This window comes from Bos indicus x Bos taurus, chromosome X (genome assembly GCF_003369695.1).
Source record: "Bos indicus x Bos taurus breed Angus x Brahman F1 hybrid chromosome X, Bos_hybrid_MaternalHap_v2.0, whole genome shotgun sequence".
Lineage (NCBI taxonomy): Eukaryota > Metazoa > Chordata > Mammalia > Artiodactyla > Bovidae > Bos > Bos indicus x Bos taurus.
This window is the reverse complement of record NC_040105.1, coordinates 47,071,605-47,085,845: the sequence shown is the minus strand read 5'-3', so window position 1 is coordinate 47,085,845 and position 14,241 is coordinate 47,071,605. Positions and strand designations below refer to the sequence as shown.

Below are 14,241 nucleotides of genomic sequence, written 5' to 3'. Positions count from 1 at the left end.
TCGGTCAGTCGTTTCTGACTCTTTGTGACCCCATGAATTGCAGCATGCCAGGACACCCTGTCCATCACCAACACCCAGAGTACACCCAAACCCATGTCCATTGTGTCGGTGGTGCCATCAAACCATCTCATCCTCTGTCATCCCCTTCTCCTCCTACCCTCAATCTTTCTCAGCATCAGGGTCTTTCCAAATGAGTCAGCTCTCCGCATCAGGTGGCCAAAGTTTTAGGGTTTCAGCTTCAACATCAGTCCCTCCAATGAACACCCAGGACTGATCTCCTTTAGGATGGACTGGTTGGATCTCCTTGCAGTCCAAGGGTCTCTCAAGAGTCTTCTCCAACACCACAGTTCAAAAGCATCAAGTACTCAATGCTCAGTTTTCTTTATAGTCCAACTCTCACATCCAGACATGACTACTGGAAAAACCATAGCCTTTACTAGACGGACCTTTGTTGGCAAAGTAATGTCTCTGCTTCTTAATATGCTGTCTAGGTTGGTCATAACTTTCCTTCCAAGGAGCAAGCATCTTTTAATTTCATGGTTGCAATCACCATCTGAACTGATTTTGGAGCCCACAAAAATAAAGTCAGCCACTGTTTCCACTGTTTCCCCATCTATTTCCCATGAAGTGATGGGAAAGGATGCCATGATCTTAGTTTTCTGAATATTGAGCTTTAGGCCAACTTTTTCACTCTCCTCTTTCATTTCATCAAGAGGCTCTTTAGTTCTTCTTCACTTCCTGCCATAAGGGTGGTGTCATCTGCATATCTGAGCTTATTGATGTTTCTTCTGCCAATCTTGATTTCAGCTTGTGCTTCCTCCAGCCCAGCATTTCTCATGATATACTCTGCATATAAGTTAAATAAGCAAGGTGACAATATACAGCCTTGACATACTCTTTTTCCTATTTGGAACCAGTCTGTTGTTACATGTCCAGTTCTAACTGTTGCTTCCTGACCTGCATACAGGTTTCTCAAGAGGTTCCATTACTCTAAAAACCACCTCTTAGAGTAACAGAAAGAAAAAATAAAAGTAAACAAGTGATACCTGATTAAACTTAAAATCTTTTCATAGCAAAGGAAACTATAAGCAAGGTGAAAAGACAGCCCTCAGAATTGGAGAAAATAATAGCAAATGAAACAACTGACAAAAGATTTATTTCCAAAATATACAAGCAGCTCATACAACTGAATGCCAGAAAAACAAACAACCCAATCAAAAAGTGAGCAAGAAACCTAAACAGACATTTCTCCAAAGAAGACATACTGATGGCTAACAAACACATGAAAAGATGCTCAACATCGCTCATTATTAGAGAAATGCAAATCGAAACTACAATGAGATATCACCTCACACCGGTCAGAATAGCCATCATCAAAAAGTCTACAAACAATAAATGCTGGAGAGTGTGTGAAGAAAAGGGAACGCTCTTGCACTGTTGGTGGGAATGTAAATTGGTACAGGCACTATGGAAGACGATATGGAGATTCCTTAAAAAACTAGGAATAAAACCACCATATGACCCAGCAATCCCACTCCTAGGCATATGCCCTGATGAAACAAAAATTGAAAAAGACACATGTATACCATTGTTCACTGCAGCACTATTTGCAGTAGCTAGAACCTGGAAGCAACCTAGATGGCCATCAATAGATGAATGGATAAATAAGTTGTAGTACATATACACAATACCCAGCCATAAAAATGAACACATTTGAGTCAGTTCTGATGAGGTGGATAAACCTAGAACCTATTATACAGAGTGAAGTGTGTCAGAAAGAGAAAGATAAATTCCATATTCTAACATATATATATAATCTAGAAAAAATGGCACTGAAGAATTTACTTTTAGGGCAACAGTGGAAAAACAGACATCGAGAATAGACTTATGGACTTGGGGAGAGGGGAGGAGAGAGAGAGATGTGTGGAAAGAGTTACCTGGAAACTTACATTACCATATGTAAAATAGATAGCCAATGAGAATTTGCTCTATGGCTCAGGAAACTCAAACAGTGGCTCTGTATCAGTCTAGAGCTGTGGGATGGGGTGGGAGATGTGAGGGAGGTTCAAAAGGGAGGGGGTATATGTATACTTATGGCTGATTCATGTTGAGGTTTGACAGAAAACAAAATTCTGTAAAACAAGTATCCTTCAATAAAAAAAAATAAAAATAAAATTCTACAGATAGCAAATGCTCAAGAATGTGTGGAGAAAAGGGAACCCTCCTGAAATATTGGTGGGAATGTAAATTGGCACAGCCTTTATGTAGAACAGTATGGAAATTCCTTTAAAAGCTAAAATTTGTGTTACCATATTATCCTGCAATATGACTCCTGGGCATATATCCAGAGAAAACTCTAAATCGAAAAGATGCATGCACTACAATGTTAATGACAGCACTATTTACAATAGCTAAGACATGAAAGCAACCTAGATGTCCATCGACATGAATAGATAAAGAAGATGTGGTACATGTATACAGTGGAATACTATCAGCCAGAAGTAATGCTACTTGGACTTCAAGGAGATCAAACCAGTCAATCATAAAGGAAATCAGTCCTGAATATTCATTAGAAGGACTGATGCTGAAGCTAAAATTCCAATCCTTCAGCCACCTGATACAAAGAACTGACTCATTGGAAAAGACCCTGATGCTGGGAAAGATTCAAGGCAGGAAGAAAAGGGAGGCGACAGAGGATGAAATGGTTGGATGGTATCACTGACTCGATGGACATGAGTTTGAGCAAGCTCCGGGAGTTGGTGATGGACAGGGAAGCCTGGCATGCTGCAGTCCATGGGGTCACAGAGAGTTGGACACGACTGAGCAACTGAACTGAACTGAAATTAATGCTACTTGCAGCCACATGGATGGACCTAGAGATTAACATACTAAGTGAAGTCAGACAAAGACAAATACCATATGATATCACTTATATGTGGAATCTAAAATATGATAACAAATGAAATTACTTTCAAAACAGAAACAGACACGTAGACATAGAAAACAAAATCATGGTTACCAAAGTGGAAAGGGGATGGGGCAGGGATAAATTAAGAGTTTGGGATTAGCAGACACAAACTACTGTATATAAAATAGGTAAACAACAAAGTCATACTGCATAGCACAGGGAACTCTATCCAATATCCTGTAATAAACCATAATGGAAAATAACATGAAATACACACACACACACACTCATACACACACACACACACATATATATATATATATGCACACACACATACATATATATATGCATATATACATACACATATATATATATAACTTTGTTGTATACCAAAAATTAACACAACATTACAAATCAGCTATACTTCATTAAAAAAAAAAAGAAGAAGTAGCAAATCGTCAAACGGAGCAAGCGTCAGCAAACCAGAACCCACAAGCCAAGTGTGACCTGTTTCCTGTCTTTGTAAATAAAATTTTCTTGGCCCCCACACATGCCTGTTTGTTTATGTATTGTCTATATCTTCCTTTATGTTAAACAGTTAGAGCTGAGTAGTTGCAATTAAAATCATATGACTTGAAGGTCTAAAATATTTATTATCTTGGCCTTTACAAAAGAAAGTTTACTGATACCTGTCTTCATTTCAGTTCAGTTCAGTTCAGTCGCTCAGTCCTGTCCAACTCTTTGTGACCCCATGAATTGCAGCCCTCCAGGCCTCCCTGTCCATCACCAACTCCCAGAGTTCACTCAGACTCACGTCCATCAAGTCACTGATGCCATCCAGCCATCTCATCCTCTGCCGTCCACTTCTTCTCCTGCCCCCAATCCCTCCCAGCATCAGAGTCTTTTACAATGAGTCAACTCTTTGCATGAGGTGGCCAAAGTACTGGAGTTTCAGCTTTAGCATCATTCCTTCCAAAGAAATCTCAGGGCTGATCTCCTTCAGAATGGACTGGTTGGATCTCCTTGAAGTCCAAGGGACTCTCAAGAGTCTTCGCCAACACCACAGTTCAAAAGCATCAATTCTTCAGCACTCAGCTTTCTTCACAGTCCAACTCTCACATCCATACATGACCACTGGAAAAACCATAGCCTTGACTAGACGGACCTTTGTTGGCAAAGTAATGTCTCTGCTTTTGAATATGCTATCTAGGTTGGTCATAACTTTCCTTCCAAGGAGTAAGTCTCTTTTAATTTCATGGCTGCAGTCACCATCTGCAGTGATTTTGGAGCCCCCCAAAAATAAAGTCTCACACTGTTTCCACTGTTTCCCCATCTATTTCCCATGAAGTGATGGGACCAGATGCCATGATCTTCGTTTTCTGAATGTTGAGTTGTAAGCCAACTTTTTCACTCTCCTCTTTCACCTTCATCAAGAGGCTTTTTAGTTCCTCTTCACTTTCTGCCATAAGGGTGGTGTTATCTGCATATCTGAGGTTGTTGATATTTCTCCTGGCAATCTTGCTTCCAGCTTGTGCTTCTTCCAGTCCAGCATTTCTCATGATGTACTCTGCATATAAGTTAAATAAGCAGGGTGACAATATACAGCCTTAACGTACTCTTTTTCCTATTTGGAACCAGTCTGTTGTTCCATGTCCAGTTCTAACTGTTGCTATTAAATAATGTTTGAGTGGGCCTGATAGACTATGTTCCAGTATAATGCTTAATGGCTATGCAATTCACATTTTGCCTTATTGCCAAGTTTTGGATATTCTTCCTAAATACCCCTCTTTGAATCTCACTCCCTTATATCCATTACATCCCTTACATCCAGCACAGATCTCCCTACTTGGGTCTCACTCATTGATTTCTGCTTCTTCCTAACAGGAAATCGTAACTGCTTTTGGAGCCCCTGGAGATCAGAAGGATGAACCATGGCCTGGAAGAATCCAACCACTAACTTTCTTTGTCTGTGTCTCCCACCAGGCCTGCCTGTCATGTCATCAGCAAATTCACCGGAATGCACCTATATGCCCTCTGTGCAAAGCCAAGAGTCGGTCCAGGAATCCCAAAAAGCCAAAACGGAAGCAGGATGAATGAAGAGAGGGAGAACACTTAGAGCTCTGCAGCTCATGACCCCTCCCCTTGCCCAGAGTGATTGATGTCTCCATGTGAAAGAACCCTTCCCCACTTCTATTTAATGTGATAGAAGCACAACCCCCCTCTCACTTTGCTTTTATTTCTTTCTGCTGTCAGAGTTTCTGGTTTAGGAAGAGATGTTGTTCAGGTGCTAATGACAGTTGTGTCTGAAGGTCCCTTCTCTCTCAGCCACATTTTAACCCCTGCCCTTGTTAGGAAACAAGGGAAGGGCAGAAATCCCAGATGTGATTCTCTGTCTCTTGCTTCTGAGGCCTAGTGCCTAAGGCCTGAGGGCTGAGTAGTCCCATATCTTGTTTCAGGTGAAGGTTCCAGTGTTCCCCCTCCCTGTACTTTTATCTTAGGCTCTGAAGGGACAACATTCTTTTTTCTGGACTTTCCTGTAGGTTTGGTGCATATATCTCCCCACTCACACCCTCATCTCATCCTCAAGGCCCAGAGGTGGCTTGGACAAGCTCTCCTTTTTGTATTAATTTGGGAGGCCTAGCTGTTTTATTAGAGTTTACCACCCCATTACCCCCTACCCTGACAGTTTCCCAAATATACTAAAGTTCTCAGGTACCAGGTTATGTGTCTGAGGACCCTAAAATCTGTAGACTTTTCTCCAATTATAACCCTAGCTTTTGAAAATTAGTAGTAGATGTTCCCCACAGTGAAATCAAGGAGCCAGACCTACTCTGCAAGTCCTGCCTAATTCATTTCCTAAGTGAGGGCTCTGCTACCAGGGCTGTATTAGGCTGGAGAGATTCCAGGATGACATTTGTGTTACTTTTTGTTCAAAACCATTACTCTAACACTTTACTCCAATGGTGTGTCTTAGAGTTCAGAGTAATGGGTTGTGATTCAAGTGAATGCCAGTCACCTTACCATGCAGGTAAGTGAGACATCTACTTCAGTCATCTCTCCCTCTCTTGGGTCGGCTTTCTTCTCTAAGGCAGCTTCAGCTCAGGTCAGCTTTTGGCGACTCCCTTTCCGGTGAATTGTGCAGGTGACTTTCCCTCTGAGAAGAAAAGATTCCAGTTTCCCCTAAGCCCTACAGCTCTTCCTTTTAAACTTAAGGGATGGGATGGGGACTGATGAAAAAATGTTGGCTTCAGGTATCAGGCCATGGCTGGGGAGGGGAGGATATTTTTCCTTCCTTTCTTAACTGTATTTTTAAGTTACCACAGTGTCTGTGTGTTCATAATATATAGAAGGTTCCTCTGCTCTTTGAAAGTAAGAGCATTATGTCTGTACAAATTCTTTTAAATAAACATTTGTTCATTGGAATAAATGCTGACTCAGTGCTTACTAGTGCCAGGTAATAGAAAAGATGCAATGCCATTTCCCCTTCTGGGTAGCACTTCTTCACTCTTTTTTATTCTACACTATAAATAAGAAAACCAGGAACATCACTGCATAATAATTTACCCTATTTTTATAATAATTTCCACTTATTCAGTGCCTACTCTGTGTCAGGTCTCTATGTAAGATGGTTTATATAAATGATTGTATTTGATTTTCAAAACATTTTAAGCTAAGTATTCTTATTGCCTTTTTCCAAAAATGTAAACTGAATCTCAGAGAAGTAACTTGTACAGAGTTAAACAGACAGCTAGTAAGAGAAATTTCAGGATTTGAACTCAGATTTGTCTGGTTCCATAGTCCATTTTTTCCCCTACTTTTTCTCCATGGTCATTTTTTAAAGCTTTTCTCCATTTTGAGATGGCTTTATCACAGAAGTAGTTGAAATAACTCTGAACTAGAAGTCAGAGACTACAAATTCAATGACTGATGCAGGAGTATAAAGGCCTGGTCCTCTATGGGGATATAATAGGGAACACCTCTGAAGGGCCATCTCAGCTTCAGAGCTCCCCATGGGTGGACTGTGGTTTCCATTAAGACTGAGTTGGTAGCTCAGCTGGTAAAGAATCCACCTGCAATGCAGAAGACCTGGCTTTGATCCCTCGGTTGGGAAGATCCCCTGGAGGAGGGCATGGCAACCCACTCCAGTATTCTTGACAGGAGAATCCCCATGGACAGAGGAGCCTGGCAGGCTACAGTCCATAGGGTAGCAAAGAGTCAGACATGACTGAGCAACTAAGCACACACACAATAGTTCAATAGCTCCTTCTGTCAAATCCTGCCTCCTTCTTTTCCCTTGTCTTCTACAAGTGTTGATCCCATGGGCACCCTAGTTAATATTCTGTACGTTAAACTGTCCTAGTTCTTTCCAGAAACCCAACAGTTGACAGAAATTTCTCTGGTTTCAGTGTTGTCATCTGGAAAAATGGAAAAAATAATAGTACCTATTTCTGGCATTGTTGAGAGCAATGCCAGGCATGGAGTAAGCACTCAATGCCAGGCATATAGCAAGTACTTCTTCCCCTTGCACCTCTGGCATCAGGTAGATTGGATGACCACACAAAAAATAATATTTTGGATTTCCCTGGTGGTCCAGTTAGTGTCTGCCTGTCAATGAAGGGGACATGAATTCAATCCCTGGTCCAGAATGATTCCACATGCCGTGGTGCAACTAAGTCCATGTGAAGCCCAGGCACCCTAGAGCCTGTGCTCTGTGACAAGAGAAGCCCCTGCAATGAGAAGCCCACAAACCAAAACTAGAGAGTAACCCTGCTTTCCACAATTAGAGAAAGCCCATGTGCAGCAGCAAAGTCCTAGTACAGCCAAAAATAAATAAATAAAAGTAATATGCACGATACTGGATGCTTGGGGCTAGTGCACTGGGACGACCCAGAGGGATGGTATGGGGAGGGAGGAGGGAGGAGGGTTCAGGATGGGGAACACATGTATACCTGTGGCGGATTCAGTTTGATATTTGGCAAAACTAATACAATTATGTAAAGTTTAAAAATAAAATAAAATTAAAAAATAAAAAAAAAGAAAAAAGAAATACCATTTGTCTTAGCTGACATCACCATCTCAGATTTTGTTCAGCTACAAGCCTGCTTTTGAGGTGGCTTAAACTCACCCTGTGCAAATGGAGGACACTCGGCTGTGTGACTTGAAGTACATCTTAACCTATATTGGCCTGAGTAGGTCCCTGTAAAATATAGGAGAAGTGGTTATTGCTCTGCATCTTTGCACACTGGAGGTCAGATCTGTCAATTCAGTTGTAGCCCAAATAGTCAGGTCAGCCATTTCCCAGGGAACACTTCTGAATGAGAAGGGAACAATCAAATGTTGAACACCTATATCTTCCACCCACTGGGTGGGGTGCTACTATTTCATTTAATTTTTCTAGCTCATCTATCTATTGTTGCAAAGCAATCAACCCAAAAACTTAGCAACTTAAAATAGCCATCCTTTGCTTGTGATTCTGCAATTGGAGCAGGACTTGCTGTGAATGGTTTATTTCTATTCTATGTGGTGTTACCTTAGACAGCTTTGCTGGGGCTGAAGGAATGAAGATGTATGCCCCCTCATATCTGGTACCTCAGTTGTAGTGGCTGAAACAGCTGTGGGCTGCCTGGGCCTCCCATCTCCCTTTGTAGTATTTTATCCTCCTTTCTTCCTTCATTGGGCCTCCCTTTCCAGTTAGAACAGTGAGACATTTTTTTTTAATGTGGCAGCAGTCTTCCCAGAGGGTGAGAACCAAAACTGCAAGGCCTTTTGTTGCATAAAACCAGAAGCCATACAGCAAAACTGCTGCTGTACTCTACAGGTCAAAGCAAGTCACAGAATGAACCCAGATTTAAGGAGTGGGGAAAAGGGACTCTACCTCTTGATAGGAGGAGCTGCATTCAGGCCAAAGATGGGAGGAATTGTTGTTCACATTTGCAGATAACTTATCACATCATCCAACAACAAACTTACATTATGTGTGCCCATTTTTACAGATGATAAAAGTGAGGCTCAAAAAAATGGGAAAGTAGTTGCCCAACAAACAACTAGGAAGGAGCAGAACCAAGAGGCAAACCTATGTCTCTCTACCTTTAAAGCCTGTGTTTCTTCTACCTAAAAGCAGTTATTTAGGTAGGTCTGAAACCTGGTTAGAGGAGACTAAAGGAAGAAAAGGAACAAAATAGAGTAAAAGACAAAGACGATGTGGGTGAAGGAGAGAGAAAAAGGAAGAGGAAGAGAGTAAGAAATTATTTGTTATGCTGGTAAAATGCTTTATACTTAAAGTACCTTCTTCAACATTCTCATTTAATTCTCACATTAATAGCCCTGTACTATTAGGAGAGCATGTAGTATTACATTTTATAGATGAGATCCAGAGAAGGAAACTGACTCACCTGACGTCACTTAGCAAGTTAAGAGCAAAGCCACAACTAGAACCCAGGCCTTCCAATTTGGAAATAACCTGATTTGGGGCCCGCTTTACATGTTTGACACAATGAGGATGAATTCTATACATGCTTTGTGCCAGATGGCTTGCTTTTACACTGAGGATAGGGGCTCACTCCACAGGGAAAGGACAGGCAATTTTAGCAATTCTGCCCTTAAAAGTTTATTTCACTGTTAATATTATGTCCTCAGCTTTCCCATAGCAATTATCAGCATATTTGCAATGATCAACATCTCCCAGGGTGAACTCTGGAAAGTCTGTTAACTCAAGGCCAGGTGCCCTTAGGTTAGGTACTTAACCTCTCTGGGCCTCCAATATCTCATGTAGTAGTCCTCTCCTCATGGCATTGTTGTGAAGATTAAATGAGCTAATAATATACGTAAAGTGCTTAGAACAGAAATTGAGAAGCACTCAGTAAATGATGAGGAAGAAAATTATAATGATTATGACTGGCTTCCTGAGAGGCCAAAGATGACAACGATGATGATGAGGAGGAGGAGGAAGATGGGGAGGAGGTGGGGGAGGAGGAAGAGGAAAGGAAAGAAGAAGAGAAGGGGAAGGGAAGGGGAGGAGAAGGGAGGGAGAGAAAGGGAAGAGGAGACAAGGCACAGGAGGGAAGGGATTACCCCCATGTAGGGTTTCCCACCGGAGAAGGCAATGGCAACCCACTCCAGTACTCTTGCCTGGAAAATCCCATGGATGGAGGAGTCTGGTAGGCTGCAGTCCATGGGGTCATTAAGAGTCGGATACGACTGTCTTCACTTTCACTTTTCACTTTCATGCATTGGAGAAGGAAATGGCAACCCACTCCAGTGTTCTTGCCTGGAGAATCCCAGGGATGGGGGAGCCTGGTGGGTTGCTGTCTATGGGGTCACAGAGTCGGACATGACTGAAGCGACTTAGCAGCAGCAGCAGCAGTAGCAGCAGGGTTTCCCACAGAGGGAAAGCTGATAGCTGAGAGTCATGGTTCCTTTCCTGGAGCTTGATGAGATTCCAAGGTTCTGTTGCCACTTGCCAGAGTCTATCTCATGGTTGTAAAAAAACAGAGGCCCCTCATGGGAACTAGGCATAAGTCCCTCTTTTCACCACAATCTTTTCTGCTATCACTGAGGAGGGAAGACCATCACTAAACAAAAATTCCCTATAAGTAGTCTAGGCTCACGTACACTTCAGTGATTTCTGTACTGTGCAGTACAGGCAAATGACACTGACCCAGGAGCCAATTGTTCCTGAGTTCAAATCCCCAATCCTTTATTTATTAGCAGTGCATTCTTGAACAAATTTTCCAACCTCCAGTTTCTTCATCTGTAAACTGGAGACAATACCTACTGTATGAGGTTGCAGAGAGAGGCAAGGATCACCATTTACAGTAGGTCCATAATTTATGGTCACTGTGGGAGGCAGCATAGTGTAGTGGCTAAGAACATGGACACCAAAGTCAGAGAGTCTGGATTCAGCTCTTAGCAAAGCCATTTGCTGACTGTGAGACTTTCAGTGAGCTTGTTAACTTCTTGAAACCTCATAATTACAATGAAGGTAATAATAGAATTTTCCTTATTGGATTGTTCCTAGGATTAGATAAGACAGTGCTTATGAGTTGCACATAGAAAGCATTATCTGAGTGTTTCATAAAGTAAACAAATCAAATCTTCCTACCAATACTCAGTGTCATCAGCTTAGAGATGAAAATCTTTAAGCTGGTAGAAGTCAAGTGCCTTCAAATTTGGGTCTGTCTAACTCCATTAAATCATAAAAATGCTTGGAAGAGTGTACTGATGTCTACAATTTATTGTGAAATGCATTGAAACTTAGCAACCTCACATAGAAGGAGCGGTGGCTGCACAGGCGCAGGAGGGCCTAGAGGAGCTACTCCACTTTCAAGGTCAGGAGGGGCGGCGGTGAGGAGATACCACTCATACAAGGTAAGGAGCAGTGGCTGTGCTTTGCTGGAGCAGCTGTGAAGAGATACCCCACATCCAAGGTAAGAGAAATCCAAGTAACACGGTAGGTATTGCAAGAGGGCAACAGAGGGCAGACACACTTAAACCATAATCACAGAAAACTATTCAATCTAATCACACTAGGACTGCAGCCTTGTCTAACTCAATGAAACTAAGCCATGCCCTGTAGGGCCACCCAAGACAGGCAGGTCATGGTGGAGAGGTCTGAAAGACTGTGGTCCACTAGAGAAGGGAATGTCAAACCACTTCAGTATTCTTGCCTTGAGAACCCATGAACAGTATAAAAAGGGAAAATGATAGGATACTTAAAGAGGAACTCCCCAGGTCAGTAGGTGCCCAATATGCTACTGGAGATCAGTGGAGAAATAACTCCAGAAAGAATGAAGGGATGAAGCCAAAGCAAAAACAATACCCAGTTGTGGATGTGACTGGTGATAGAAGCAAGGTCAGATGTTGTAAAGAGCAATATTGCATAGGAACCTGGAATGTTAGGTCCATGAATCAAGCCAAACTGGAAGTGGTCAAACAGGAGATGGCAAGAGTGAACGTCGACATGCTAGGAATCAGTGAACTAAATGGACTTGAATGGGTGAATTTAACACAGATGACCATTATATCTACTACTGCGGGCAAGAATCCCTTAGAAGAAATGGAGTAGCCATCATGGTCAACAAAAGAGTCCGAAATGCAGTACTTGGATGCAATCTCAAAAATGGCAGAATGATCTCTGTTTGTTTCCAAGGCAAACCATTCAATATCACAGTAATCCAAGTCTATGCCCCAACCAGTAAAGCTGAAGAAGCTGAAGTTGAACGGTTTTATAAAGACCTAAAAGACCTCTTAGAACTAACACCCAAAAAAGATGTCCTTTTCATTATAGGGGACTGGAATGTAAAAGTAGGAAGTTCAAAAGAAACAAAAGAGACCATAGCAAAAATCAACAAAACCAAAAGCTGGTTCTTTGAAAGGATAAATAAAATTGACAAACCATTAGCCAGACTCATCAAGAAACAAAGGGAGAAAAATCAAATCAATAAAATTAGAAATGAAAATGGAGAGATCACAACAGACAACACAGAAATACAAAGGATCATAAGAGACTATCAACAATTATATGCCAATAAAATGGACAATGTGGAAGAAATGGACAAATTCTTAGAAAAGTACAACTTTCCAAAACTCGACCAGGAAGAAATAGAAAATCTTAACAGACCCATCACAAGCATGGAAATTGAAACTGTAATCAAAAATCTTCCAGCAAACAAAAGCCCAGGTCCAGATGGACTCACAGCTGAATTCTACCAAAAATTTAGAGAAGAGCTAACACCTATCCTGCTCAAACTCTTCCAGAAAATTGCAGAGGAAGGTAAACTTCCAAACTCATTCTATGAGGCCACCATCACCCTAATACCAAAACCTGACAAAGATCCCACAAAAAAAGAAAACTACAGGCCAATATCACTGATGAACATAGATGCAAAAATCCTTAACAAAATTCTAGCAATCCGAATCCAACAACACATTAAAAAGATCATACACCATGACCAAGTGGGCTTTATCCCAGGGATGCAAGGATTCTTCAATATCCGCAAATCAATGTAATACACCACATTAACAAATTGAAAAATAAAAACCATATGATTATCTCAATAGATGCAGAGAAAGCCTTTGACAAAATTCAACACCCATTTATGATAAAAACTCTCCAGAAAGCAGGAATAGAAGGAACATACCTCAACATAATAAAAGCTATATATGACAAACCCACAGCAAACATTATCCTCAATGGTGAAGAATTGAAAGCATTTCCTCTAAAGTCAGGAACAAGACAAGGGTGCCCACTTTCACCATTACTATTCAACATAGTTTTGGAAGTTTTGGCCACAGCAATCAGAACAGAAAAAGAAATAAAAGGAATCCAAATTGGAAAAGAAGAAGTAAAACTCTCACTATTTGCAGATGACATGATCCTCTACATAGAAAACCCTAAAGACTCCACCAGAAAATTACTAGAACTAATCAATGACTATAGTAAAGTTGCAGGATATAACATCAACACACAGAAATCCCTTGCATTCCTATACACTAATAATGAGAAAACAGAAAGAGAAATTAAGGAAACAATTCCATTCACCATTGCAACAGAAAGACTAAAATACTTAGGAATATATCTACCTAAAGAAACTAAAGACCTATATATAGAAAACTATAAAACACTGGTGAAAGAAATCAAAGAGGACACTAATAGATGGAGAAATATACCATGTTCATGGATTGGAAGAATCAATATAGTGAAAATGAGTATACTATCCAAAGCAATTTATAGATTCAATGCAATTCCTATCAAGCTACCAACAGTATTCTTCACAGAGCTAGAACAAATAATTTCACAATTTGAATGGAAATACAAAAAACCTCGAATAGCCAAAGCGATCTTGAGAAAGAAGAATGGAACTGGACGGATCAACCTACCTGATTTCAGGCTCTACTACAAAGCCACAGTTATCAAGACAGTATGGTACTGGCACAAAGACAGAAATATAGATCAATGGAACAAAATAGAAATCCCAGAGATAAATCCACGCACATATGGACACCTTATCTTTGACAAAGGAGGCAAGAATATACAATGGATTAAAGACAATCTCTTTAACAAGTGGTGCTGGGAAAACTGGTCAACCACTTGTAAAAGAATGAAACTAGAACACTTTCTAACACCATACACAAAAATAAACTCAAAATGGATTAAAGATCTAAATATAAGACCAGAAACTATAAAACTCCTAGAGGAGAACATAGGCAAAACACTCTCTGACATACATCACAGCAGGATCCTCTATGACCCACCTCCCAGAATATTGGAAATAAAAGCAAAAATAAACAAATGGGACCTAATTAACCTTAAAAGCTTCTGCACATCAAAGGAA

General features: G+C 40.9%; 1 protein-coding gene across 2 annotated transcripts in view; it reads left to right on the top strand.

The window, feature by feature from the left end:
* The window catches only part of ZC4H2 (zinc finger C4H2-type containing), a 75,845-nt gene extending 69,510 nt beyond the window's left edge, over positions 1-6,335 (top strand). For both annotated transcript variants that reach the window (XM_027534267.1, XM_027534266.1), the window contains one exon: positions 4,892-6,335. In XM_027534267.1, the coding sequence (XP_027390068.1) occupies positions 4,892-5,024 (133 nt within the window). In that variant the 3' untranslated portion in view covers positions 5,025-6,335. The remainder of the gene's footprint in view (positions 1-4,891) is intronic.
* The last annotated feature ends 7,906 nt before the right edge of the window (positions 6,336-14,241 follow it).